Genomic DNA, 27852 nt, shown 5'->3' with positions numbered 1-27852 from the left:
TTCCCACCTGCTTTTGTTCCCCCGTCGAAATTATCACCTCGACGCCGATTCACGTCTCGATTGAATCGGTGGTCGCCTCTCCCCAGCCATGAACACGGGACGCCGTACAAAAAACATAGAGACATTCACATTTCTTGCGTCATAAAATCTACTCCGTGTTCAGAATTTTTTGGTTCATTCAATGCTCTTCTTTTAACGAGCAAATGCAGTGATATTTCCATGATCCGTTGTAAACACCCGCAGAACCTAGCCCAACCGTCCTCAAAACCAGTAACATTTCTAAGCGAAAGTGGAAGGTCGCTTCGCGCTGAACAGCTTCTGGGTGCTGGTCTTGGTGATGCGGTGGGGGAGAGGGAACTTCAGGTTCTTGGTAACCAGCTGCTTGATGTAGGGGCGCTTGATGTCGGCAATCTTCTCGACCTCAACAACACGGAGGATCTGGGTAAATTGTCAGTACTCGAGTGGCGGCGTCTATACCAGAGCTGTGTTTGACATACGTGGATGGACCTGAAACGAGCACGGTGGCGGGCGGCCATGTCAGAGTACAGGGACTCGACGGCATCGGTTCTGGTCAGCTCTCTGTACTCCTTGTACATGTTGTGAGTGCCAGAGCGAGAGTCGTATCGCAGCCAGATACCGAAGTTCTTGACCTTCTCGGGGTGCTTCTCGTGGATCTAGAATTTCCTCGCCGTCAGTCGCTGTTCCGTCTGTGGACTTTTTCGTACTGGGAAAACCACATACCGCCTTGATGCTGACGATCTCACCGGTGGCCTTCTTGACCTTCTTGAGACCACGCAAGAAGTACCAGTAACGGGACTTGGCGACCGTCTCGTTAGGGGCGAAGATGGTCATCCGGTACATGGCCGGGGTAGGGTTGGCCTCGGTGGGCAAGTGGCGGCCAATGACCTCGTACTCCTGAAGGCGACCTGATTGCATGTTGTTAGTATCCAAGGGAACAGAGATTTGTGAGAAGCGAATCCCGTCGAATGCGCGCTGCCGGTAGTCTCGTGCCAAATTTGCCGTTTTTTCCCCTCAGGGTCGTCGAGTCTCGATTCGAAGAAATCTTCCATGACAGAACACCTTGCTCTTCGTAAATGTAACACGATAGCTGTCAGGCCCAGTTCCCTCCTCTTCCAGGCACCACATCATCAATTTTCAATCGATTGGTTGAATCGAGATCCCAGTTCGGCATATGGCGATTTTGTTGATTTTTACGGCGAAATTCGACGGCACCATGTCCTCCCGACAACGCGCATTCTCGAAAGGGTGAGCTGTTAAAGGAGTGTTCTTACCCATCTGGAAGATCGTTAGCATGTACAATATCTTACAAAATATCCTTCCGACTCACTGTGACTGTGTCCTCGACAAATCGCGAAATTTGAAGATTGTCAAGTTAGAGGTGATGCAGCGATAATTTTTGTGTGCGGGTGAGTGGGGAGGGTTGAGCACCAAATTTGTCGCAGGGCTTTAACCTCCACAGCGATTGGCTGAGAGCAGATCCACAGCCCCAGAAGAGTTCGGTGGCACATCACGTGAAAAGTCACACGTCGACTTTGTTTACCTCAGCTGCCATTGGAGCTAAGAGGTACGTACCTTGATGCCTTTGCCTGTGATGGGTGGTAAGGCGTTGGAGCTTCCTCTGTTATGGATAGACGTTTTTAGCTATATCAATCACTTCTTATAGAGTGCACCATCTCCATCAGACTAGAACTGTCTTGCCTCAGACAAATTCAGCTTGCTCTCTGAATCGACGGGAACTGAGAGCAAATCGGCATTTGACCAACCGAGCCCATTCCAGGCTTTCATCTCCATTGCGATATGGACGAGCTATTCAAGGGCTTTGCGAGAGCCCATGCAGAGCAGAATGGATACCTGCTCGCGGCAACGCTCTCACCGATATCCCCACCAGAGAATCCCCAGCGGCTGAGGTCGATTGTGAAAAGCAGTAATTCGTCCAGGATCAAAGGTGACATCAAGCACTTGATCAAATCAAACTCATCTCACCAGCGAGGTCTGGATCATGAGGAGATCAAAGGCTGGGTGGAAGTCTATGCTGCATATTGGAATGCTGTTGGCGACATTGTTGCAGGAGAGGATGGCAAGGTACATAACGTGACGCGGTATACCGAGGACCATGAGTGCCCGACTGCTAACGTTGGAACAGTCAACGTGGACCAAAGTCTATGAATCGTGGAAGGAGTTAACATCCATATTGATTCGGGGATATAATACCTTTGGGTTTGAAGCGTGGACGATTCCGTGTCTGTATATGATTGGCAAATACTTGAGATTATTCGCCATCAAATCTGATGCGGAGCGTAGCCGCAACCTCGGTGACAACTCTGGAGGAGCCTCCCTTATGCAGGACGACTTTGATCCAGAGACCGAAAAACAAGGTCAACTGAGAGACTGCGAGCAGCACCTGAAAAGAATATTCACACTTTGTCTCAATGACAGGTTTGTGGTCTGCTTCAACCCTGTTTTGTGTGATTCTAACACTCGGGTTTAGAGCGCCATTAGAAGAATCCAGGAAATGGGGCATCTATTTCATCATCAACCTACTGTTCAAAACATACTTTAAGCTGAACTCGGCCTCACTTTCACGAACCATTTTAAAAACATTGAGCGCATACAGAGGAGATATGCCACCATTGTCGGCGTTTCCAAAGTCCCAAAGAGTCACCTTCAAGTTCTATGAGGGCGTTTTATTTTTCCTCGAGGAAAACTATGTCGAGGTGAGAAAAAATCCTCCATCATATGCCATTTCGCATAGCTAACGGCACTATTCAAGGCCGAGAAACATCTTGTCGAAGCATGGGAGCTCTGCAACAAGGATGCACTACAAAATTTGGAGTATGTTTAAATATTCCAATACCCAACTGATTCTGTACTAACAATTATAGGCGTATACTTACGTATCTCATCCCATGTCGCCTCCTCACTACTCACGTATTGCCCACAAAGGCACTTCTGGAGCCATTTCCGCGCCTACAAAAGCTCTTCCTTCCCTTAGCCCAATGCATCAGAAGCGGTAATCTCCGCGCCTTCGACCTCGCACTACAAGAAGGTGAAGATGAATTTGTCAAGAGGCGCATTTACCTGACGCTTGAACGTGGTCGTGACATTGCCTTGCGCAACTTGTTGCGCAAAGTCTTCATCGCGGGAGGGTTTGATGAGCTCAAAGAGGGAGAAACCACTCCAGTGCGCCGCACACGAGTGCCTGTAGCAGAATTCCGCGCAGCCATTTGTATGGGGAGCGGTGGAGAGTTGGTTGACACTGATGAAGTCGAATGCTTGATAGCAAACATGATCTACAAGGTATGGTTCAGACTCCTTGATTGTATACATCATCTGAGAATGGTTTCATGGGAGCCTTGTTGCTGACGTCGATAACTAGGATCTGATGAAAGGCTATATTGCCCGCGAACGAGGCATCGTAGTCTTATCCAAGAAAGGCGCCTTCCCGGGGACAGGCATCTAAACGAGACGAAGTGGCATCAGATGATCATGGTCGTTTAATGAAACTCAGAATCATCTAGTCTTGTAGCTTCATGGGCGAGAGGCATCCCGCAGCCTATAGTTCTGAGAAGAAGGTTTGAGTGCGCGCACATGTTTTGCTGCCCACCAGCCATACCTACACCTGAATTGTTACTGCACGCATAGCATATTAGATAGCCAAGATATCCGTGAATACGGCCTTGTCCTAGTGGCTGCTTCTTCCAACAGCCTCGCCGCTTGGTTGGCTCTCTGAGACTCTTGCGCGCACATGTACACCTCCACTGCTACCACACCCGTTGTTTGCCTGATTAGTTTTGCATTAAGCCAATGACTCATTACTCGGAAAGTTTAGGGATCTGACTAGGATGTCTGGATGGTGCGCGGCTCCTCTGGGGGGTGAAAACGAATAAGGCCATGACACATGATGCGATGTATTATTTTATCACTTCAAAGTTCTTTGCCAAGTCCTGTGATAATAGCTTTAACTTGACAATTGAGTGACTTTGAGTGTAAATTTTGCTAAACAAAAGAAGTGACTTATTTCCATGCAAGCTCAGTCAGTGTATAGCTCTAACACAACGGATACAGCGACTCTTGTGAGCCTCAATCCCTTTTATAGATACGAGCTAGCCTTATCATTCAATCTCAGCTCGTTCAATACGTGATCCCCCATTCATAAATACCGAATCATCGTAATTCCAGAGTGCCATGAATCTTCAAGTGTAGACAAAGGAGAGGAAACAAACAAGCCGCAGGGTGTTGCGGCTAAAAAAAAAAAGCAAAGACATAATGATACAAAAGATGACGTGGGGGAATAACCGGAAAAATTTAACCGCATAATTGAACAAGCAATTCCATAAAAGCGCCACGATTCTTTGTTTTTTGTTATTGGGCTGACGTCGTCTTTTTGGTGGATGACATAGGGGAAAAGAGATTAGCTCTTATTGAAATGAGCTCAAGACATTACATGTGGCGGGTAGATCGTGGAGTATTTCTTCTTGATTGTTAATCACGAAGCAATCAAGAGAAATAACAGATAAGAAAGACCTACTGTGTAGATGAAATATCATCGACGTGGTTGCAGAGGGCTACAAAGAGATCAAAGAAGAGCGGAGTGCCTCCATTGAACATTTCGAGCTGCATCGTGCCGCTTCGCTTGAAGGTGCTACGAGACCGAATGATGAGAGCCAAGTAATGAGCTCGCAGCTTTGAGTCGCTGTCAGGGGTGTTGGCATATGCATATCTTGCAGAGGCCAAGATAGTGCTGCACTGGATTCCCGATTCTGCTTTGTGTCAGGAATAGGGCGGGATGAGCATGGTTCCAAAAGACTTACGGAGGCCTTGCTTGCGCAGAGCCAATTTCTTCAACTCATCCAGGCCATACCGCTCGGCAGCACAGTAAATGACAGTGTCCTTGAGCAGGTCACCGTCGACGCCGCGATGGTAGACTGTGCTCTCTGCGGTCCTTTTGTCATCGTCACTGCCGAGGGCCTCTAGCTCCCAGGAATCCCGCCGCTTATTGTGCACCAAGCAGGGATAGTAGTCTCCTTTATACATGTACTCCAGCACCGAGCTGAAAATCTCGGGCTCTTCGTCCGGAAGAGAGATTCTCTTGGCAGAGGGGTCGGTGTAGAGGTTCCGCAGGGCGTTGTCAAAAAAGGGGCTCGAAGAGAGGATGTTTTCGTGAGCGGCGAAAAGTCTCTGTTCGGCACCGACAACGAGGGTCACAACAGAAGAGCTCAGGTTGCTAGCAGCCCGCGTTAATTTACAATCTTTACATTACACAATAGAATATCACTTACCTCGTCATGATGGTGTCCTCACTGGCTGTTGCGGACGAAGCCGTAGCCGGTCTCCGATGGCGAGATTCATGGCGCTTCTTAGTAATGCCACTATCCTTGCTAAAGGAAGAGGTGGATTTGGACACTTTGTGGCCCTTGGAAAAGCTCCGGCTGGAGGTTTCGAAGCGCCTGCTGGAGTACATTGTGAATCCGGTCGGAGACGGTGTGATTAGAAAGAATAGGCAATTAAAGAAACACACAACTGTCATTAACGGCAGATGCAATCAACCGTGCAATCTGCCCATAACCACAAAGTACGAAGGAGAGGAAAGTCCGGAATGAATCGACCACACCGTAAAATCGATTCACTTACCTAAGGCACCGAGCCGGACGATGCTGAGTGTTTTGCGTAAAGCGAGGTGGACGCCATGGTTTTATACGACATCGGACCCAAGCCCACAGGAGGCGCTGCCTGCCTATGGACACCCCCCGGATCCGTTAGTGAGGCGGCCTAGGCAGGGTTGGTGATAATGAGATGACACAACGCGTCCCACTCGGTTAATTTCGCGTCTAGTGCTGCACAGTAATAGCCACAGTGTGATACTGTAAACGCCAAAAGATTGCGAAAGCACGTGATGCCAGGCGGCACTTGTATCGCCCATTCTGAGAGGCCGAGGCGGATTCGCAGCCCGATGACCAAGGATCCTTGCTGAGTCCGTCGAGTCAGAGCAAAGAAGGGCTGATAAAAGGGGGGGCTTGACCACGGGCGTTTCAACAAGTTGGATGGTGGCTGCAGTGGGACAGCCTGTTCTGAGCCGTGCGGTGCCTGGAGCCGTGCAAGGCATCCATACACCAGCCTGCAGGATTGTGCGATAGTGCATCAAGGCGATGGGGCACGCGGAACCAAAAGTTTTGGGATTCGAGCTGGTGGAAACTTCAGACGAGAGGAATGTGCGAATCTCGGAGTCAATTGAAGCCAATTACATCAAGGCTTTGTCACCGGCCGTGGTTGAAGCAGTCCTGACGCCTTGGACTCTCTATCTAATTCTCACGACAGTAAGTGTCTCACAACCCACGGCCTGCAAACAAGCCTCACGCTTGGGCCGTGCTTTTCGCCAGTGGATCATGGATAGATTGCATTGCAAGGTACAGGCTTTGTTGCATCTGTTTCTGGTAGGCTACTGCACCAGCTAAGGCCGGTACGAGGATTCCGTGTGTGTGTGTGTGTGTGTGTGTTGGACGCAGACTTGGCCATGACTGGAAGTAGGAGCCGTAGCACAGCTGATCTGACCAAACTCTCAAGTATAAGATTCGGGTCCGGCGTTCACGCTCAGGGTTTGCTTTTTGCCAGCCCGGGCAGACATTGCGCCTGATCGGCAGAGAGTTCCTGCGCCCGCGAGACCGCCGAGGCGATAGACTGTGTAATGGTGTGTTTGCCTTGTCTCCTTACCATCGCATCGTTATGGAGTGCTCCGCGAACGGTGTGCAATTCCGCATATAATTGGACGTCCTGGCACCGCCGATACAGGATGTCGCCATGATCAGAGGGCACCAGTTCGTCTTTGCCGGCCTCTACTATGTAGACCCCTGGTTTCTGGGCTTTTGCCGCTATCAGCTCCAAGTTTGCCCAGCTGTCGAGGTGGTTGCGCAAGAACGGCCATAGATGTCGATACGGCAGCCACTTTTGCGGATACAGCGCCGTGAGCATTGCTCGGGTGTTTGTGAACGGCGTCTCCAGCACCAAGGCATTGATTGGCAGATAGGCAGCATCTTGGGTCTTGGCTGCTAGGTTTGTTACGAAGCCACATCCGATGCTCTGCCCCCAAAGGATAGTGACTGGTGCCACCTGTGTCTCTTTATGTTTCTCACGATGAAGCTTTGAGACCCATCGAAGAGCCGCCTCTGAATCCAAGTCGATACCTTTCTCAGAAGGACGATCGTGAGATGTCCAATATCCCCTGTAGCTGAGACAAATCATGGTGTAGTGAACTTGTCCCTTAGTCTCTGCTTTCAGCTGGCGCAGGATGCCTGAGAGATCTGGCAATCGAGGGGGGAGAGATGAAGCGTTCCCTATACCTCCACTCAGCCAATTGCAATAGTTTTTCTAATGGAAATCGAGTAGCATACCTTGGAAATAGAGAATGTAGACTGGCGTTTTTGGTCCTTTGGATGAGCCACCACGCTCGTTGCCACAAGATATCTCACTCATACAAAGCGCAATTTCCGTGCCATCCAAGGACTTGATTCTGTCCTCCTTCCATTCGATGCCCCCACACTGGCGAGAAAACTCGGAGATCGTCATACTTCGTGCATTCGGTGGGAGAAAGGGGTTGTATATGATGGCATTCTGGAACAAGATAAGCATGATGCATTTGTAGCACCAAAGGGCAAGAAAGAGGCCGGTGAAGATGAGAGGCGGCATCAAGACTTGGCCGAAGTGGATTTGTCTCTTGACAACTCCACGCCCCTGCTTATATCCATGCTGAACGGTGGCTTTTCTTGCTTGCCATGCCCATGGGGCAGCTGTTCGGTAGCCCCTTGTCGTCACAAGTATCACCGGCACTCTGAGATGCGCAACCGACGATGATGGGATGCGCATTACTGAAAGCCCAAGGCCCCGGACCCCGCTATCGGGTATGGAGTGACTATGAGAAAAAGCCTTGTTCAGTATTTCACAACATGCTCGATCCCGGCAGTATTGTTTGCTCCTTTCCAAGAGGTTGAGCCGTTTGAAAGACGGTATGTGGCAGCCATAAAAATGGCCACATGCAGCCGTCAAGGTCAATCAATTACAGGCCTTTTTGTAATGATGCAGCCGCTGCCACCCCGCGTTAGCCTTGAGAGCCGTGCGTTTAGTGGGCTTGGGCGTCACCCATCGCTGAAAATACGCCACTCGGGCTCTCATCAGTCGCAAGGCTCAAAGCCGGAGCTTAAATAGTTAGAAAGCTCCAGAAAATACAAGTCCATGCTATTAAGTAATAGGCAGCACTGGTGCCGTTTCGCGTGCCTCTTCTGCTCTTGGACAAACCAAACTATCCAGTGACCAGAGCATCCTCCGACAACTACAACGTCTTCTGGCCGAACTGAACATTAGAACTCCGACAACGCAGATCTCTCCTGCGACGGTCTTGCCCCGAGCTTACACTAGAATCGGCAGTGCGTCATGGACGTCCCGCACGAAAAAGATAAAGAAACCGAGGGCACTGCTCACATCGACATCGTGGACGACCGGCCGTCTCCTCGCGTCGATGGCGAGCCGAGCCCGTCTCTCAGAGACAGCAAGGGATGGGATGGCAAGCTGCGGATTCCCAAGACTGCGCTCATGACCAACCCCGAGGCCCTGTCAGATCCCGAGTACTCAGACGACAGCAATGTCCTGCATGGCGAGGAGATCCGGGCAGATGAGAGTAAGAAACCACCAGCCGAGCCGAGATTGTACGTATCCCGGGCTGACGTGTGTTTTGCATGACAGATCTACTCGATAGCGAGGATTCCGGCACCGAAGAAATCATGTGCTCCCACTCTCGCATCTCGTCATTGCCTGCCCTACGGCTAGAGCGCTTCAAGAACGTTACTCGTATTTGTCTCCGACAAAATGTCATCCAAGATATCGAAAGCCTCGAAAGCCTTGCCAATACGCTGGAAGAGCTTGATCTATACGACAACCTGATCGCACACATCCGTGGCTTGGACAACCTAACCAAGCTTACAAGCCTGGATCTAAGTTTCAACAAGATCAAACACATTAAACACATTAATCATCTCAAGGACCTCAAGGAGATATTCCTGGTCGCTAACAAGATTAGCAAAATCGAGGGGCTAGAAGGGCTTGACAAGCTCAAGTCGCTAGAACTCGGCTCGAACCGTATCCGAGAGATCCAAAACCTCGATAGCTTACACAATCTAGAGGAGCTCTGGCTGGCGAAGAACAAGATTACAGAGCTGACAGGGCTCGGAGGGCTCCCCAAGCTGCGTCTGCTGAGTATCCAGTCCAACCGCATACGGGATTTGTCTCCCCTCAAGGAGGTTCCCCAGCTAGAGGAGCTATACATTGCCCACAACGCTCTCGAAACCTTGGAAGGCATTGAGAACAACACCAACCTCAAGATACTCGAAATTTCCAACAATCAGATAAGCAGCCTCAAAGGTGTTGGTCCCTTGGAAAACCTCGAAGAATTGTGGGCCAGCTACAATCAACTGGGAGACTTTGCCGAGGTGGAGAAGGAGTTGAAGGACAAGGAGGACTTGACAACCGTCTATTTTGAGGGCAACCCCCTTCAACTCCGTGGCCCTGCTCTGTACAGGAACAAAGTCCGGCTGGCACTGCCACAGGTGAAGCAGATTGATGCTAGTAAGTCTTGTCTTACCCTGATATTTCGCAGCTTGATCATCCTCTAACCTTTGTCAGCCTTCGTGAGAGTATAATGTGAGTTTCACAATGCGGATTGGAGTCTTAGAGTGACAGAATGGTTTGTCTTTTGGAGGAAATACTATGGCGTCAATCGAATTATTACATGATGGCTTCTTTTACTACAACAATGAAGGCATTTGTGTCCCGTTTCATTGATTTGACTTGATTTGACACTCATCGTGTTCAAAGTGGTGAAAGGTGAAACAAAGAGTTTGCCAGTTCCAATGGTTCAGATTATTCTGATATTTGTATTCTATCCAGACTGACCGCCCAGCTATTCTTTGAAAGAGGAACAATGAAGACGTGATCCTAACACCAACAAGAGAATTTTACTAGCACAAAGGGATTTCTTTTTTTTTCTTTACTCAACCATCTCCCGATTCAGCCAAAGAGGAACAGCTTGTCAGCGGTGAAGTACTGCGCTCAAAGGTTAGCAATGAACGGTCTGATACAGGTGATGACAAGATGCAACTCACGTTTGTGGGCTTGTTGAATCGGATGTTCAAGTCCATGTCGGCAATCTTGGTCAAGTCGCCGTCGTCCAAGTTGAAGTTGACTGAATCCAGGTTCTGGGCCATGACTTCCGATCGGCTGGTCTTGGGGATGACGGCCAGGCCGCGCTGAGTAGCCCATCGGAGGAGGACTTGGGCAGGGGTCTTTTTGTGCTTGGTGGCAATCTCCTTGATGGTGGAGCTCTCCATCAGAGGAGCGGCGCTCTTGGCGCGAGGCATATCGAGCTCCATGAACCCGGTGGGGCCGAAGGAGGAGTATGCTGTGACGGTGATGCCCTCCTTCTGAGCGAGGTTGACGAGGTCGGGCTGCTGGAGGTAGGGGTGGTGCTCGATCTGGAGCGTGGCCGGGCGAATCCTGGCGTAGATGAGGGCGTCATACACGGACTGGGCCTGGTAGTTGGAGATGCCGATGCTTCGGGCAAGGCCGGCATCGACCAGCTTCTCCATGGCTCCCCAGGTCTGCTGGAGGGTGGTCTTGCTCCATCGGACCTCGCTCTCGCCGTCGTAGAACCATCCGGGAGGATAGCGGACGCTGGGGTCAACGTACTCGAGGGCAGCGGGGAAGTGGATGAGGAAGAGGTCAAAGTAGTCAATCTGCCAGTCGGCAAGCTGCTTGCGGGTGATGGGCTCGACCTTGTCCTCGTCGTGGAAGGTCTGCCACAGCTTGGAGACGATGAAGAGCTCCTCACGCTTCACGATGCCCTCCTTGATGGCGCGGGCAACACCCTCACCACACTCCTTTTCGTTGCCATAGTCTGTTGTAAGTGGGAGATACAACGTTAGCGCTGATGCTTGTTTTTTTTCTAGCGACGCAACCCCAACTTTCAGATGGAAGCAAAATGCGGGGAAGAGAGCGAGCTTCATTTTTCACACTCTCTCTCTTTGTTTGAGCTTGAAACCGATTATTGAAACTTACCACAAGCACCGTCGAACAGACGGTAACCGGCCTTGATGGCGTTGTAAACGGTATCCGCGCACACGGCGTTGTCGACCTTCCAGAGGCCAAAGCCCACCTGGGGCATCTCATAACCGCTGTTGAGCTTGATCGTGGGGGACGCCATCTTGCTTGCTAGTCTTCCTTGAGTCGAGAAACAACGGTAGGTCTTGTGAGGGTGAACCGGTTGAGCGTCAGATGGGATAGACAAACGAGACAGGAAGAAGGAAGGTTGTCGGGGCTTATTTATGGACAACGCTCGAACTCCACTCGAGAGGATGCTCGCTCGGTGCCTCATGGCTTGGGGGTTCCTTTTCTTATTCGCAGCCGCAGCCTTGCTATCGCCTCTTTGCGGAGTCCCTTTTTTTTTCTTCTTAGTATTTGACGCAGTGGGAATCCCACTCTAGCCTGCCAAGTAAAGGGTCAGCTGGGGCCTGGGATGGATGGATGGGTGAGTCTAGATATGAGGAGGCAACGGCCCCAACGCCCAGTTCTTGCTTGCCGCCTATATGCATGAGGGCGGGTAGAAACTAGCAGATCTAACCGGGCCGTATGTATGGCTTTTCTCACCCAGGAGGTGGGGGAGAGTGTGGCCGCAAGCTGTCATCTATCCTGTCTAACACGGAGAGCTCAGGGTCCTTGGTGGCTCGTCACTCTGCTCTCCTAATGGTGCGTTTAACTTGTCACTCGCTCTCTCGTCTCTTATTAGTGCGTCTAACTCATCTGTACCAGCATGAACCGATGTGGCTTCAACTAACCTACGTAGGCATGATGCCACCTGCATTTCGGGAATATGGCGCTTTGCTTTGCCTTGCCTTGCAGCAACAAGCCCTCTTTTTTCTTTTACTTGGTACATCACCGAGAGAAACATGTCATTGTGGATCTGCATAGGAGGGGCCAGGAGATGACCATGGAATGCTGCGGCAACGGCTGCATTCACTCACCTTTGGGTTCTCGAAACCGTTCTTCGATACTATTCCGGATGATCAGCCTGAGGGAACCGCAATGGCTACGTGTATTTAGCCTAAATCGCCAAGCTCCGCCGGACCAGGATGCGGCTAATTGTCCGGTTGGTTGCCGCTCTGTGGCTCCCGACGCCTTCGATGGAGCTTATTATCCACTAGGAGGAGGAAGACGGTACTAATAAGGACGACTGGTTGACTTGATTCAGGCTTGACTGAGGGATAAGATTGATGACATCGGGCTATTGATACCGCGGGTATTTGCAATCTCTTGTCGATTCTCCTTCCTGGAAAACTTCTTACGAGTACGAGCAACTCCTCACCGGGGCTTGCTTATGGTGACGACGCCTTTTTTTTTTTGAAGCTATTCGTTCGGTGGAGACGGGCCAGGAATCTATTTGCGGTGGCTTGTATCCATTCTCCTTTGAGGGGCTGTTCGACAGCGGGGTTGATTTCTTTGAGCCGGGACGGCTTCATCCAGGACAAGGAGATGAAAGAGACCCCTTGTTGGATTGACGATTTGCCCTTGTTCATTGTCTCTTGTCTCCTTGTCAATTGGGACAACGAGCTGATTATCGTCATCAAAGACTGAACATGGTTCAAGGCGTCATTCAGTGTATGAAACGACGAGAGCGTTCAAGATGAAGATGCATTGTGTTGGATTTTCCTCTTTGTTTGAAGAGTTGTTATTTTTGGCATCACGCTCACACATATATCGTAGCAATCGACTTGGATAGCAGAAGAAGAAGAAGAAGAAGAAATGGAATCGTCAATTTTACCCGCATATTCTACCACTGACTTCTCGTCATCGTTCTCACGGTCAAGATGCCCTCGCCGTTGCCTCATCTCATCGTGCGCCGCACAGCGGCAAGACAGACTCCTCTCACACCAACGCGAAACATAGCCGCCATTCGATCAGCCTTGCTCCGCGGCGACAGAGTCGTCACTCTTCACAACACCAGCAGAATCCTTCGGGAGCACGCCAGGAACATCAGAGTCCCCTACCATCCCAGGCACATGCAGCATGACCAACTATTCGAATGGCCCTTTGGCGACCAGTATCAAGATTCTCGTAGCAGTCACTCAGCTCAGCCACAACAAGTCGGCGAATTCATTGAGCTCCTTGAATGGGATGGCTTCAGGCTCGAATGGATCAGAGTGCTCGGCCAAGGCGGCTTCGGAATGGCTACGCTGTGGCACGTCATCTTTGAAGACCAGAGCAGCATCAAGGTTGTCATCAAGATACCCGTCCGTGCAAACGCTGACTTTGATAGCGAGCTGGACTGGCATCTGAGATACGGGGGGGCTTCTCACGTTACTCAGGCTCTGGACATTCAGGCAATGGCTGACAGCGTTAGGCGCAGGATCAACAGGGGGCATATGATAAATCGAGGGGCGCGATTTGTGCAGACTAACATGGATGTGCTTGTGCTGGAGTATGCAGAGCGCGGGAGCCTTTACGATATGATGGCTAAGACGTCGTACTTTGGGATTAGATTCTCGGACAAGGTGCTGTGGGAGATTTGGGAGTGCTGTAAGTCTCACCGTATCCTTTTTCTTAAAGGGAGAGGGGGGGGGTGTTTAACTGATGATCTATTTACAGTGGTGAAAGGTGTTGTATCGACGGCATTTCAGCCAGATGCAGCACGGCGATGGGGTCCTGATGGTCTCGATAAAGTATTGGACTCGCTGGACGATGTTCGAAATATGAATGAGCTCCTTAGGATCTGCACGTTAATCGACAGCCACGACGTGCATTTCGATCTGGAAGAGCAAAACAGTATGTACTCGCTTGATATCCCGTTATGTTTGACCCAGCTAACGAAGTATGAATAGTTCTCATTTCTGAAGATGCTCAGCACTCTCACCATCCGATTTTCAAGGTGAGCATGAGAGACGGCGCAAATATTGTTTTATATGCACTGACACGTATATTCGACTAGCTTCACGATTTTGGCGACTTCAGCCATAGAATGCAGGAGTGTTGGCAGCATTGGGAAGAGGGCGATTACTGGAAAGTGAGGAGATGTCCCAAGTCCAACCGCATTCCCCCGGTAAGTATCATCATCCGCGCATGTTCTGATGAGAATGGGTGCTCATATGACTACTAGGAAACGATTTCAAAAGAATGGGACAAAATCGATCTGAGTAATCCGGGCCCAGTATCGAGATTCACCGGCGAAGTCTTTGATGCTCAGCATAATGAAGTTGCCGGACGATATGGTACTTGGACAAACATCTTTACTATTGCTAAAATTGTCAGTATCCCCCTTTCCTTTTCAGCATTCTCATATCGTGGGGGGTCACGCTAACCAGACTATTTCATCAAGATGGAGGCCGTCATCACAAGGAATTGGGTAGGCCACCCGATGACCACGATGAGTTACACGGCTCAGGACCGAAGATGCACAGGCAACTCATACGGCTGGCGCATATGCAGACAGTCCCACGCCTACATCGAAGCAGAGCTCCTCGATCTCATTATGCAGTGTCAGTTCGAGAAACCAGCGAACCGCCCCAAGCTGTCCTATCTACTAAGAAAGATTTGCGATCGCAAGCATCGTGGTTTCCAGGAATTGGATCATGAGACGCGCGGCTTCTGGGACAGCTTTTGGGCACTTACAAAGACGACCCCGGTTCCTCTCTCACAGGGTCCGATAGTTGAGATTCCAGGCCCAGGTAATAATGATTTACTCGCTGCTCAGGCGACGAACCACAATATGCCGCCGTCATCTTATACACAGACTGTGGCCGCTCTGCGACCGAAAAGCCACCGATCACCACTAAGTGACTCTTCGACGTATTCAGCTCCATATCCTCGCCCACAGACTGCCTTTGGTCACCGCTCACAGGCAGAGGGAACTTGTCCAGCAGTGGCCGCTCTACGACGCAAAAGCCACCGTTCACCACTCAGCGACTCTTCGACGGATTCGCCTACAGGTCTTCACCCACAACCGGCTCTTACTCACGCCACACGGGCAGCGAGAACTAATCCAGCAGTCATGACGCGGGTGCCCTCTCTACGACGCAAAAGCCATCGATCGCCGCTCAGCATGTCCTCCACGGGCTCATCTATACTTTTCAGCCACCAAAGACCATCTATGTTTGGCCAAACGGGAGCTGGCCCAGCAGCTAATCCCCCGCTTTCTGCTTTAGGGACGCCTGTAAGAGAAACTAATCAGCAGAGACGCAGCTCGAAGAGTACGAGCAGTGATCGGCGGGACGCGAAGAAGCAGAAACGAGTCCAGTTTGGCAGATCAGCTCAAACTACTATGACGTCTGGAGGTAATGCCATGGATATCTCTATGGGAGATGACCCAGAAAGCGTGAGCGTGGCAAGTATGATGGATTTGGATGGGGATGAGGGTGAAGGTGAAGCTATGGATGAGGATGAAGAGGATGAGCTTATGGGTGAGGATTCCTGGTGAGTACCTGGTGAATGCACGGTAAGTTGCAATTCAGTGTCGTTTGAGTAACCATATAGACAATTTTCCATTTGTTCGATAGAATGTTAATCCCTCAACTGTTGTCATTTTAATAAAAGTCATTTCTCTGCTAAAGGTCAAAAGAACCACTCTCGAGCCAAATACGCACGCCATCCCTACATACTTACATATATACATTACACATTTCTATACATTAATATTCAGATAACTCTGTCCTTCTCTAGCATTTGAACCCCTTATTGCCACCCCTTTGTCCTGTACGCACACTCACAAGTCCCCATCTCAGCCTGTACATCCGCAATCACAGTTCCCTGCGAATCCACACACTGCGGCACTCCCAGCGTAGCATTCTTCTTCTGTGCAATCTCCACCAGCCCCGTCCAGTTCCCATACCCCGTTCGCTTCTGGACCGAGCCATAAGGCTGCTGTGTTCCGCGCTTCGTCCAGAGCGTCGCCTCAAAGGTGGTGTCAGTGTAAGTGCACTTTGCAGCACGATTAGTCGCCGTAAGGGGCGGCTCAAAAGCAACGTCTAGCAAGAAAGAAAACGACAATCTCTCGTCTTCGCCGCCGCCGTCGAGAAGAAGTAACGGGGTATTCGAAAAGGACGAAACGATGGGGTCGTTGGAGGAAGAAATCAGGTAGCCCGAGCCAGACTGCGTAATGTTCCAGTAAAAACGCACCACGTGGCCGCCCTGAGAGGAAAGGCAGCTCCAGGTGCTTGGATTGGAGGTACATGCTGTGGATGAGTCTTGAAGCAGCGTGTCGATTGTGAATGCGCCGGTTGGCACGTCTGAGGCGAAAGCAATTTGACTACCGCCTCGTCTATAGTTGACCGATCTGTAGCACCCAATGTCAGCTTTTTTAAACTATGAGTACTGCTTTTTCCCTGTACGTGTATCTGTATATCATTCAATATACCAGAAAGACTATGTAGGACTCACGCCTTTGTAAGACCAAGGGATAGCCCAACAGCAAGCCCTACGAGGACCACCAGGATCATAGCCACGATGAGGGCCAAGTGGCATCTCCTCTGTGTGTTATTCGGCTTCCAATTCTCAGCATCCCACTGGCCATTTCCTGGACGCACCGGCGGCGTCGGCGTCATCTGTCCAACAACAGTGTCTTCATCCCCATCATCACCTTCATCCTTGCACTCGACTGGCGTCAGAACCCCTGGGGGCATGCCCTGAAACCCAATCACAAACGGTATAGTTGCTCCTTCAGCAGGAGGTCCCATGCTTCGTCGAGGGTTCTTGGTCGGTACACGTAGCATCGCTGGCGGCGGTGTTGTCGGTGATGTTGACATGGGGATGGCATTGTTGTCTTCGTTGATAACGGGCATCTGCCCGACTGAAGCGAGCGAAGCCCTCGATCCGGCTCGCGTATGAAACTTGGGTGGTTGTGACATGGTGCGTATACCTGGATGTAGATGGAATAAGTCAAGGAAGATGTTGTCCAATTAGCCGATATCCCATAAACAATCACAACATTACAAGCAGACAAAATGGTAACAAGAAGAAACGAAGAGTAATGAAAGAAGGAGAATCACGACGAAATCACACACGGGAAGAATATAATGCTCGCTACTACTGCCCCTATTCTATATCCTCTTATCGCAAACAAGTGCAATGTGACTCTCGTCTAAGACACCCCCAATCCAGAACAACAGCCACGCAAGGCAGCTTTTCTTTTCTTTTTTCTTTTTCAAATTTCCTCTATCAATTGCAATTTTTATAGTTTAAACCGATAAAGGTCTAGAAACCCAGTCCGGCCTCCATCCCGCATGCAGGGCGGCCATCGGGGTGAACAGACGAGTATAGTATAGCACATGCAGGGAGAGAAAAAAAAGAAGCCCGACGCCTCTCAGCTCACCACGCCGTTCGGCTCAATTCGTGGGATTCGTGCCGCTAGTTCAAGACGGCTTCCGACGCGGGAAATGGGGATTGACCTTTTTTGTCTTGGATATGCTTTGCCCGGTTCATCTCATGTTGGGTGTAATTTGCTCTGTGGTGATGGGCAGTTCTCCTATTCACTGACAGCATCATTACATCCCTTCTCACGATTCAAATCCTCTTGTGGTATAAAACAAATAAACTCGTCACAACAAATCATCCAGATGGCATCATCGCCCAAGATCTAGACAGACGGAACAAAACATCATGGACCACAGTCTAGATCGGACCTCATAACGCCTCGTGCCCCCAAACGACGCATCCAATGTCTCACAATAGCGCCGCTCCGAATGAGACAAACAGCATGAGAAGCTGAACAATTGCCTATTTTTAATCAAAAAAAAACTGCTCCGTGTTTGCACGCTTCCCATCTCCCGCTCTAGATAGGATAAAATAATACATTGTATAAAACTGGGCATCACGTATAAAAAAATCAAAAACCAATCTCCGCCAAACACATATGAAAAAACAAGCCTAGAATTTCACATCCATGCATTCCTCATGTCTCTCATGCAAGTCCCCCCATCCATCCTCCATCTCGCCCCCCTACAGAAAAAGAAAAAAAAAAGAACAAGTCAGCCGGGCTCCTTTCAGGCCTCGACCTCAGCTTGCATCTCGTCGTCAACGCCGATATACGACGGTGCGTCAAGCAAATCGCCCTTGTCCGTCCACACCGCCGCGAGCTCCCTCTCAATCTCGTCTCGCCGCTTCTTCAGCTCGTCGACTTGCGCCAGGCGTTCGCGCAGTTCTTGCACCTCCTTCTCGACCTGCATCTTCTCGCGCTCCGTCCCGATGCGCTCAAACTCCCAGCTGTCACCCTGATCGCCGACGCCCAGCTGAAGGTTGTAAGTGTGGTACTTCTTGAGAGAAGCCCGCGTCGAAATGGTAATGAGAGCTGTAGGTTGGGAATCGTTGGTTAAAAAAGGTTCCATCTCCATGGGATAAAACGCAGGATTACTACTCACTGATGCCCCTCTCCTTGCACGTTTCGTACAGCAAGCCCTCAACGTCGCTCGAGACAGCACTGGTGCCCTCGTCGATGATGGCATACTGCGGCTCATGATACAAAAGGCGCGCAAACTGCATCCTCTGCTTCTCGCCCCCGCTGAGCACGTCCTTCCACTCCTTGCGCGTGTCCCAGCCTCCCTCCCGATCTGGCAAGTAGCCAAGGCGGGCCGCTTCGAGGATTTTCTGCAGATCCTGCTCAGACTTGCGCTTCTCCCACATATCCACGTGGCCATCGGGATAGATGACCTGATCTCGAAGAGTACCGGGGCTCAGGTACGGCCGCTGGGGCAAGAACATGATGCCGTCTTGACCCATGCTCTTCGGTCGACTAACCAGCCCCCGGTAAACGGGCCACAGGCCAGCCAGGACCCTGGAAATGGCAGTCTTGCCAACGCCGTTCGGGCCAGATATCTAGAAAGGGGGTCAATTCTCAAGTAACAACGAGGACAAGTCACAGCTTGTACATACCAAAAGGTGCTCGCCTCTTCGAACAATCATCGACAGAGACTCCAGCAGCTCCTCTCCGCCCTGGGGCCAAAGGCCAGGGGCAACAACCGGCACCTGCTCAAAACGAACACCGTCAAATCCCTTCTGAATCGTTCCCTGGACGTCAGACAGAGAGTAGAGCTCGCTCTGTCCGCTTCGGAGGTAGTAGGCGTTGGCATGGACCCGGTGAAGAGTTGAGATGAGCGTATACACGCGACTAGTGTACCCAGCCAGCTCGGCAAGGTCCTTGATGGAGTACATCATTCGGCCGCCTGCGTCGGCAAGCGAAAGCATCAATCGCTTGTTTGTGATGAAGCTCTTCATGCGGTTCCGCTCTCTGCGGCCCTTCTCGCTGCCCTTCTCGCTGCCCTTCTCGCTGCCCTTCTCGCTGCCCTCAGTCATCTCAGCGGCACCGCCAACGCCGCCCCAGGCCGGCAGGAAGACGGGCAATGAAGCAAGCAGATAGCCGTACGCGCTCCAGCTGTATTTGAGTATAAAGTCTTCCAAGATGTTGTAACGAATCTTGAGCATGTAGATGCCCTCCATCCAGCTCTTGAGCGACTTGTACTCCTTGTTCAAGAACGTCTTCTCCATATCCGCACCGCCGTAAAAGGCCACTTCTTCCGCATTGGCAATCAGACGAGCGTGCAGGCTGCGGAAGTCTCCTTCTTTCCGGCCCTCGACCGCTTTCAGCTTGCCAAACGGCGGTGATAGCTTCCGCAGAATGCTCGCGGTTAGGAAGTAGTTGCTCATCAGACCTATCCAAGCCAGAGGGCCCAGGGATCGATAAAGCTGGAAGCTAAAGACGCAAATGTCCACAAAGGGCTTGCCCAACGATGAATAGAGATTGGCCGCCGAGGCACAAAACAACGTCAGGTCCTGGGTGATGAACTGATCGGCTCCTTGTCCCACGCCGCCGTCTAGATTAGACAATTTATAGTAATTCAAATTTTCGTTCAAGTATATGTCGTGGATATACCGAGTAAGCCGAGTTCGGAACGCAATCGATACCTTTGACTCGAGAAACTTGATCATGGCATTCGTATAAGAGGCAAACGTGCCCAGCCCACACCACTACAGAGGGGATTTCGGTTAGAGTGCAGGTAATATATAGTTGATGGAAATCTCCAGCAAGGGAATCGCGGAAAACCTTACCTTTACAATACCCCATAAGAAGGCCTTTCCATGGCCAGCGACGAGATCTCGGACAAGCTCACCGTCCAGACGAGCCACCACTAGTGACAGATATGTCCGCAACATCAAAAAGACGCCATGGCTAATGAGCAGACCAGCCTCTTTGCTGGACCACCGCGGAATCATGATGCTCATCAGGCTGAGAAACTGGTGCAGGAAGGCCAGGTTCAAGCCAGGCTTGGTCTGGGCAGAAGGCACCGTGCCATCGCCAAGGCCAGATACTCTCGGCGGGTTGAGGAACAGCCGTCTATGGGCCTCGAAAGTAAGAGGCTTCGTAGTGTTGATGACCACCTTGGAGGTGCCGTCCTTGTAGGGGACGTAGATGGTTCGCGAGCCATCCTTGTTGTGCAGCCACGAATTGGTGCGAACCAGCTTGCGGCCCTGCTCGTGCTCGTGCCGACGCTTCTTCCACCACCGCCTCCCGCCCTCTGCGCCGAGGATGATGGACATGGCGAGCGAGAGCGTGGCGAGGGTGCGGGTGGTTCGCGACGTGGACCGCAGCCTCTTGCCCAGGATGTTTGTCCACTTCTCCAGGAATTCGGCCAGCGCATCCTCCGCCGCCGTCCTGCGCAGGTTCGACTGCGCCGCCATTGTTTGCAGTAAGCCGGTGCGGACGCTGGACGTGCTTCTCGGACACCCCAGGCGTCGCAAGTCCGTTCTAGACGGAGTCGGGGTTCATCAAGTCGATCGTATGCGCGCGTGGGAAGAAGATGTTCGTGTAGCAGCAAAAGCAGCAGCGCATCAACCGTATTTCTAACAGAGCAGCCGATGAGTACAAGCCATCAGTAGACGCCTGTACAGGGCAGTAATCGTGCCGTCTATCGTTGGCGGGCGGTGTTGGGGAGAGGATGAAAATGAAAAGCGACGAACTCGGACGGGACATGTGAAGCCGCGCCCAGCTGTCCCGAGGCCCAGCCTCAATGCTCAATCCCGAAATGGAGCAATGACGGAACCGCCCCAGAGCAGCCACACGTGACTCCACACTGTGGGGCCAGACTCTGGGGAAGCTTGACGATTGTCGCCAAGAAGACGAAAAAGAAATATGTGCATGTTGTCATATTGCCTGTATCGTGAATTCCATTACATTTCGAGTCTCTTACGAGTAGCATAACGTCTAGGGTGCCTATTATCAAACACCGCACCGTACAAGAAATAGATTCACCCGCGGATGCATACACACACCTACTTCTCCCTTCTCATCTTGTGCCTTCACACACCCACCAATCCCACCTCTACGGACAGCACATGCATCCATCTTCGAGTTCTAATCGCAGCTCGCTCAGGCTTTGCCCACTGATGACGTTCTTCCTCGTCCGGAGCCGCCGGATAGCATCTTGGTAGTGCCGGAATTCATCGCCAGCCCCTATAAGAGTGCGTTCGTCATGTACACCAAGCCGGCAACCATGATTCTTGTAGGCCACGGCTTCCCAGGCCTTGACGGCGTGCGAGTCAACGGCCAAGTTCCAGGTGCTGTGCCATGCAATGTAGGCTTCACCACGCTTCCCGTGATACTCAAAAATGGCTGCGTGTCCCGGACCACCGTTCCATAGTTCCATGTTTTCGAGCATGGGCATCGCAAGTGCCGCCTCGCCAGCGGCCTTGAGCATGCCATTGATCTCCTCAGTGCTTCGCTTAGAATCCAGATACATCGATGTCAGTGTCAGGGATCGCAAGGCTTTCCAAGTCCACTCTCGCTTATACGCTCGGAAGAAGTCGTTCGCTTCGACGAGAAATGACGCCGAGAGACTCTCAAAGCCGACGCTTCTCTTTGCCAAGGCAGCACCGACGAAGGGGTTTGCTGTTCGTGCCGATGCACTTTGCGCCGGATCCAATGCCGCCAAAAGCCCCGCCCGTCCATTTTGGCGATCTTCCAAAAGCGTGACGCGCTTCAGTCCTTTTGGCAGGGAGCCTTTTATGAGATTTACGTAGCCTATGGTTTTAGGGATCATGGTTAGCCCATCAGCTCACCTGGATATACGAACGAAGCATCGACGTACCTGCATCAACAAGGTCTTGCACCGTATCCAGGGACTGCTGCCACGGCTCGTAGACCAGGTCCTCCAGATGAGGAAACTTGGAAAGTATCTGGTGCATCGTAAACGAAGAAATCCGCCGGCGTGTGTGTCTTTTCATGATGAATCTTGTTACCAGATTCAGCTGGGGAAGGTTCTGGTAGAATCGGATGTGAACAGATCCACCAAATATCCTGGAAATAGCCCCTTCGAGGCCGGCATCTTGTGTCCAGGACAGTCCTTTCTCCAGCCCTGCTGCAGTGACTCCTCTATAGGCGTACTTGGGGTCGCTCGGTGAATGGATACTCATCTCCAGAGCCATGCCTCGGTAGCTCGGTCGAACCTTTTGCAGCTCCTTTTCCCAAGACTTGAGCACGCCGAAAAGCTTTCCCACGGCCAATTCAATGATGTCGTTGTTTGCTGCGATATCTTCCATCCTTTCCGGCCTTATCACCGGCTCCGAATTATTACCCCAAGGGCGGTATTCGTTAATCTCGATACGAAGACATATGTGTCTAACATAGGGTCTGCACCGCTTGGGGATCTTATCCAAGGCACACAGGTCGGTTTGGCAGAGAACGAGGCGCCGGAAATTGGCCTTTTCAAAGATGCTCTGCCACGCCCTGCAGACAAGGGCGTAGTTGGTCAGGCCGTATGTGCCGTCGACGACGTTGTGACGAGGAGCCTGCGCCAGCGTCTCCAGCACCTGGAGTCTCATCTCCTCCGGAAGACGGCTCCACCTCGACATTGTGACGTGAAATCAAGTACTATCAGGTTCTTGTATAGAAATTTTGGCTGGTGGTAGTCGGGTGGGTGAGGTGATGATGGGATGAACTTTCAGCGCCGAGGTGACGATTACATGGTAAAGTGGGTGACAGCCGGGACGGTAGGTATATGTATATGGGACGAACAGGGCGTCAGCCCATCGTATCTGGACCTCTTTTCCAATCTTTCCAAATCAAACACTAAAGTTTTTTTACCATCTTTTGTTTTGGCTTTTGCGTATCTGTGGCTCTCAAGGTTGAGGCTACTACTCCGTAGGCTTTGCTGCCTGGTCGATTGTTGCGCAAAAATCCAAATTTTACTTGTGAGAAGCCCCGAATGCGCTTGTACTGGATAGCCACAAGCGGCCCCACAATCCTAATCTTCATCCAGATCCGGTCTCCGGAGAATTGTGCCAGATGCTGATACTTTGCAGATACAGCACAAGTACTGCTGAAGCCACTCCGCCGCGGCACGTGTGTCTTGTAGTATACGAGTATGAATCCAGTTTTTACGCCTTGTTCATATTGCTTAATTTTATTTGGCTGTGGCGCCGTGTATTTATCTCGACAAGGCGAAGCGCTGCCGTGAATGGGCACATGTGGCGTGGAAATTGCCAAATCTACCGCCTTCATCTCTTTAAGATGCAACCACCCCCACGTGCCCAAACTGGTTACAAGATCTCTGGGAAGATATATAGAAATATACTCCGTATTTGTAAATGAAATAGAACCCGAATAACAATACCCCATCGAGCCGCATATACCAGGGACCCAGCAAGCAACATGCACGACTGATTTTGTTTTCATTGTTTCTTTCTTCCCTTGTCAACAACCACCTACCCTGCAGACAGACCGACAGACTCGAGGGGCCTAAAATTAGCACAAAGCTTGTCCAGGAGGCTCAGGCACCTAATCTGCGAGAGCCATCGATAGCCAAATTTGCAAGCCCTGGAAAAGATCCATAATGCTACTGGACACTGGATACCGCTACGACTAGCAGATGTGACGGAGGTGATCCTAAGGGCACTAGACTAGGTAGACTAGGTACGGTACCAGGTAGATGAGGGCAGGATCATGCATTGGATCAGGTTGATTCCTGTGTGCAACGGCAAATCTGCAGCCACCAGAGAGCTGATGCCGCGAATGCCTGCCTGTGCTGTACCGTGGTCAGTAGGAGTCGTACCCAGTAGTAGCACGAGCCGGGAAACAATGCGCCCGGGGATACAAGGCGGGCCAGGCATTTTGCGCGAACAGCTGGCCACATGCACGGCCGCAGCATGTGTGACGACTTGCCGGGCATGCCAATCAAACAGACTCCATCCGATGCCGTACATGTCCGTACATTATGCGTGGGCTGCTCCGTAATCAGAGCCAGCGTCCGGGGGACCAGGCCTGATGCTTCCATGTCCTGTCTTGTCCTGGGCTGGGCTGGGAGCATGCATACGCCGCCAATACGAAGCGACGCACGCTCATTCACCGAGGGCCTCGACGCCATTTTGCTCCAACGACGACTCGCACAGCGGGTAGGCTAGTGCTGCGACTGGGTACAATGTGAACGATTCGAAGCCTGGGCGCCAACACGGCCAATCACGACGCCCATGTCGGGGCTCTTTCACTCGGCACACAGCGAGAGGGGGGATGGCGCGCCCAGGTTTCTGGGGGAGAGGCTCGTTCCCTTTTGCCCCCTCCCCTCCCCTTCCCCTTCCATGTCGGGTTCCCTTTTGTCTGCTCCAGCTCCAGAGCCGTGATTTGATTTGCTTGACGGCAGTGGCCAGTAGGAGCTCGGGGGCCCAGCAGCAGAGAGATCTTGACCCACACGACGGACCACGCCATGGGGCAGCCTAACGAGCGGCCATGGATGGATTTGGCGCCTGCGAACATGCCGTGAAGCTCTCAGCTCCTCTACGAGCACTCGTAACGTATTCGGTACCCGCGCCGTACTCGTAGGTGGGCATCCTACACCCCGTGCCTCGTACCTTCGTATTGTCAATACCTCAGGTTAGCATTTGATCCGGTACCTGTCTGTACTCGTACCGTAGTATGGATGGATGGGCTGTCGGTGTACATTGAGGCTCCATGGCCTGTACCGTCGTCGAGGCTCGTAGAGGATCAAATGGCCTCGACTGGACAGGCAGTGGGCAGGGCAGGACAGGGAAGCACAGCCCAAGCCCAAAAGACCTCGAGCCAGTGCCAGCCCAGCGAACAATTTGCCCTGTCGCAGCGTGTGAGCGGGCCGCCGTGCAGAGCGCCGGCCGTAGCCACGCTTCTCCTAAAGAGGAAGACTGAGAAGCCCACAATTGCAGCGTTGGACGGTAAGATGAGAACTTGGCGGCCGCCATTAGCGGAGATTGGGACAGGGCGCCATGCGCTCGCGATTTACTGGCCTAACAGCGGCCACGGTGGGTGACGCCGTATCGTCACTGTGCGCGGGCATGGGACGACGCTAAACAAACAATCAGACACAGTCCCTACAGTACCTGGCAGGCAGTGGCAGCCCACTGAGTCGTGCTATCGCGGCAAATGCGACAGTGCCAGCAGCCGTCAGCGCACCGTCCTTGCTTGTTCCCCCACTAACGCCCAGCAGGTCGCTAGAGCCGTTGGCTAATCTCGACAAGCACTCCACCCACACCTTAACCCCCCCCCAAAAAAACTCCCCCAGCCGTCCCTGCACGCCGGACCATCCCCGACCTGGCTCAGCCAAACCATCACGTTTAAAGGCAATCATCTCGCTTGAGCCCTCACCTTCTTCGGCCGGTACGTCGTTGCCGTCGTCGCCTCGCCTCTGCATCATCCTCCTGATCGCGACACAATCGCCCTCACCAACTGCCTCGGCGCTGACACCGGCTGTTTGCTGCCACGCATCGCTGCCACGACTATTGGCGTCACGGCCGCTCCTCGCCTTCGTCCTCTCTCTCTCTCTCTCTCTCTCTCTCTCTTTCTCTCTGCCCGAAACTTGCGACCAAAAAGCACGGGCGCCCATCCTCGAACTCCCTAAATCTCCAGTTCTGTCTGTCGGGCGCGTCTCAGCTCCTCGCCAACCCCCGGTACTTTTTGGCTGCAAAAGGGCATCCGGAGCGACGAACGGCACGGTCGCTGCCAAACGCCCCTTGTGGGCTGACATTCTTTTTCTCTCTTTTATTTTCAGTCTTCTTCTTTTCTTTTTCCTTCCCTTTTTTCCTTTTTGATTGCGTTGGAAGCTTGGAAATTCAAGCCAGCTCAGCTGTCTGAGTGTTTTTGAGGTACGTGCAAGATGCGTTTAGCAGCTGCGCTAAAGCCGCGCGCAATTTTACTTCCTCTTGTCCACAATTTGTTCCACGGGGAGCCTCTTTGTTGCCCGGTTGGGAGGCATGTGCTTTTGATGACGGGGAGAGCGAGTGCTTTGGTCTTGTCCATCCGCGATGCCTTTCTAATCCTGTCGCCCGGCCATACCGACTTAACCTCGCATTTTGTTGCAGCCCAACCGAGCTTGGAAGCTTCCGACTAAGCTTATATCTTCAGGCGCACTGTGACGTCGCGTCTTGACTCTTTGTTGAATGGGGGGAACAAAAGCTGACTGGCTCAACATAGCGACAATTCACAATGTCCGAAACAGCCGTGGCAACGACCGCGGTCGTCGACTTTAAGCAGGACAATATCCCGCTTAGTTCCGGGTCCGGCAAAGAGAAGGATATGCTGTTGCCGGAGGACGGAGAGAGCTCCAGTAAGGGTCGAGGGCTCCTCAAGGTGCCGTCGCGATCGTCATCTCAACAGCGGAACCAGTCTTCGCCGACTACGACTGGCTTGAGCGGGGCCACCATCACCGACCCTCGGAGCAGCATCGGCAGCAGGTCCAGAGAATCCAAGGGCAGCTTTTTGGACAGACAGCGAAACGGTAGCTCCAGTGGCGATGCCGAACCTGTTCGCACAGCCGACATTTCCCAGCCCAGCTCTCCGTCCGCAAGCGAGCAGAAACGAAAGAGGAAGAAGAGCAGTGGATTCCTGGCACTGTTAGGATGCTGCGTCGTGCCCGACTCGGCAAATCCCGTTGACTCACCTCAGGGGATTCATAAACTGGATAAATTACCCCCTCGGCCGACAACAGCCAAGTCAAGAACACACACGCCTCAAGACCAGACGTCGGCGAAGCAGAGCAGCGAAAAGCCCCCCGTTCCAGCAGTTACCACACCTCAGGGCAAGGACCATGGTATCTCGTCGAGCAGCGCTCAAGACCAGACCAAGTTGGAGGAACAAACGACCCAGGAAGCGAAGCACGTCGCCCCGGCGGTTACAGTCGACCCCCCGAGCCCTCTGCCTGAACCTAACGAAGAGGTTCGAGAAATCGAAGAGGTGGTTGACGACGTGGAGATGCGGGATGTGCCAGCGGTGGAAGAGGCCCATGAGGTGCAGCCTGAGGTAGTGCGACAAGAGGCTCACGAAGTCTCGATCCCTCCTCCTCCGCCTGGCCCTGGCCCAGCCCCCCTAGTGACTACGGCGCTTCCTCTCACAGATGAGGGCCCTTCAGCACCCGAACCTCAAAAATGGCTATTACCTCCCATTACCCCTGAACTCAAAGGAAGAAAATGCCTAGTTTTGGACCTCGATGAAACCTTGGTCCACAGCTCATTCAAGGTTTGTCCTCCTATTTCGAGCTAGTCAATACTGGAAGAAAAGGGAAAAAAAGAATTAGAAGGCTAACCAAAGTGCTAGATTCTTCATCAAGCCGACTTCACAATACCGGTTGAAATTGAAGGCAATTATCATAACGTGTATGTCATTAAGCGACCTGGTGTAGACGAGTTTATGAAGAGAGTTGGAGAGCTTTATGAAGTAGTGGTCTTTACGGCATCAGTCTCAAAGGTAAGCAGAGCGCCTTCCGGGGGGGGGGGGGGGGGGGGGGGGGGGGGGGGGGGGGG

The 27852-nt window shown here is 51.9% G+C and overlaps 12 protein-coding genes across 12 annotated transcripts; 4 read left to right on the top strand and 8 right to left on the bottom strand.

Moving 5' to 3' along the window:
* Window positions 1–279: 279 nt before the first annotated feature.
* Window positions 280–936, bottom strand: Triagg1_9189 (uncharacterized protein; the record flags this gene model as incomplete). The annotated part of the gene is made up of 3 exons (XM_062904119.1): window positions 280–438; window positions 498–674; window positions 742–936. The coding sequence occupies 3 exons, from the start codon at window positions 934–936 to the stop codon at window positions 280–282; spliced, it is 531 nt and encodes a 176-aa protein (XP_062751798.1).
* Window positions 937–1818: 882 nt separating this feature from the next.
* On the top strand, window positions 1819–3481 carry Triagg1_9188 (uncharacterized protein; the record flags this gene model as incomplete). Its single annotated transcript, XM_062904118.1, has 6 exons — window positions 1819–2103; window positions 2165–2457; window positions 2510–2735; window positions 2792–2853; window positions 2904–3318; window positions 3398–3481. 6 exons carry the CDS (start codon window positions 1819–1821, stop codon window positions 3479–3481), a joined length of 1365 nt encoding a protein of 454 aa, XP_062751797.1.
* Window positions 3482–4545: 1064 nt separating this feature from the next.
* Window positions 4546–5482, bottom strand: Triagg1_9187 (uncharacterized protein; the record flags this gene model as incomplete). Its single annotated transcript, XM_062904117.1, has 3 exons — window positions 4546–4781; window positions 4833–5245; window positions 5301–5482. 3 exons carry the CDS (start codon window positions 5480–5482, stop codon window positions 4546–4548), a joined length of 831 nt encoding a protein of 276 aa, XP_062751796.1.
* Window positions 5483–6609: 1127 nt separating this feature from the next.
* Triagg1_9186 (uncharacterized protein) lies at window positions 6610–7701 on the bottom strand (the record flags this gene model as incomplete). Its single annotated transcript, XM_062904115.1, has 2 exons — window positions 6610–7349; window positions 7407–7701. The coding sequence occupies 2 exons, from the start codon at window positions 7699–7701 to the stop codon at window positions 6610–6612; spliced, it is 1035 nt and encodes a 344-aa protein (XP_062751795.1).
* A 741-nt stretch (window positions 7702–8442) lies between these two features.
* Window positions 8443–9677, top strand: Triagg1_9185 (uncharacterized protein; the record flags this gene model as incomplete). The annotated part of the gene is made up of 2 exons (XM_062904114.1): window positions 8443–8714; window positions 8765–9677. 2 exons carry the CDS (start codon window positions 8443–8445, stop codon window positions 9675–9677), a joined length of 1185 nt encoding a protein of 394 aa, XP_062751794.1.
* A 394-nt stretch (window positions 9678–10071) lies between these two features.
* Triagg1_9184 (uncharacterized protein) lies at window positions 10072–11263 on the bottom strand (the record flags this gene model as incomplete). The annotated part of the gene is made up of 3 exons (XM_062904113.1): window positions 10072–10107; window positions 10167–10957; window positions 11119–11263. The coding sequence occupies 3 exons, from the start codon at window positions 11261–11263 to the stop codon at window positions 10072–10074; spliced, it is 972 nt and encodes a 323-aa protein (XP_062751793.1).
* A 1660-nt stretch (window positions 11264–12923) lies between these two features.
* On the top strand, window positions 12924–15526 carry Triagg1_9183 (uncharacterized protein; the record flags this gene model as incomplete). The annotated part of the gene is made up of 6 exons (XM_062904112.1): window positions 12924–13632; window positions 13702–13878; window positions 13935–13981; window positions 14042–14152; window positions 14210–14356; window positions 14429–15526. 6 exons carry the CDS (start codon window positions 12924–12926, stop codon window positions 15524–15526), a joined length of 2289 nt encoding a protein of 762 aa, XP_062751792.1.
* Window positions 15527–15780: 254 nt separating this feature from the next.
* Window positions 15781–16952, bottom strand: Triagg1_9182 (uncharacterized protein; the record flags this gene model as incomplete). Its single annotated transcript, XM_062904111.1, has 2 exons — window positions 15781–16381; window positions 16486–16952. The coding sequence occupies 2 exons, from the start codon at window positions 16950–16952 to the stop codon at window positions 15781–15783; spliced, it is 1068 nt and encodes a 355-aa protein (XP_062751791.1).
* A 1134-nt stretch (window positions 16953–18086) lies between these two features.
* Triagg1_9181 (uncharacterized protein) lies at window positions 18087–20775 on the bottom strand (the record flags this gene model as incomplete). The annotated part of the gene is made up of 4 exons (XM_062904110.1): window positions 18087–18391; window positions 18462–18915; window positions 18973–20064; window positions 20146–20775. The coding sequence occupies 4 exons, from the start codon at window positions 20773–20775 to the stop codon at window positions 18087–18089; spliced, it is 2481 nt and encodes an 826-aa protein (XP_062751790.1).
* A 641-nt stretch (window positions 20776–21416) lies between these two features.
* Window positions 21417–22944, bottom strand: Triagg1_9180 (uncharacterized protein; the record flags this gene model as incomplete). Its single annotated transcript, XM_062904109.1, has 2 exons — window positions 21417–22114; window positions 22182–22944. 2 exons carry the CDS (start codon window positions 22942–22944, stop codon window positions 21417–21419), a joined length of 1461 nt encoding a protein of 486 aa, XP_062751789.1.
* Window positions 22945–25377: 2433 nt separating this feature from the next.
* On the bottom strand, window positions 25378–25940 carry Triagg1_9179 (uncharacterized protein; the record flags this gene model as incomplete). Its single annotated transcript, XM_062904108.1, has 2 exons — window positions 25378–25403; window positions 25460–25940. The coding sequence occupies 2 exons, from the start codon at window positions 25938–25940 to the stop codon at window positions 25378–25380; spliced, it is 507 nt and encodes a 168-aa protein (XP_062751788.1).
* A 599-nt stretch (window positions 25941–26539) lies between these two features.
* Triagg1_9178 (uncharacterized protein) lies at window positions 26540–27592 on the top strand (the record flags this gene model as incomplete). The annotated part of the gene is made up of 1 exon (XM_062904107.1): window positions 26540–27592. The coding sequence occupies one exon, from the start codon at window positions 26540–26542 to the stop codon at window positions 27590–27592; it is 1053 nt and encodes a 350-aa protein (XP_062751787.1).
* Between the last annotated feature and the right edge of the window lie 260 nt (window positions 27593–27852).

Source organism: Trichoderma aggressivum (assembly GCF_033847375.1).
Source record: "Trichoderma aggressivum f. europaeum strain CBS 100526 chromosome Unknown scaffold_050, whole genome shotgun sequence".
Lineage (NCBI taxonomy): Eukaryota > Fungi > Ascomycota > Sordariomycetes > Hypocreales > Hypocreaceae > Trichoderma > Trichoderma aggressivum.
The sequence above is the reverse complement of the archived record's forward strand: the minus strand, read 5'-3'. Positions and strand labels throughout refer to the sequence as shown.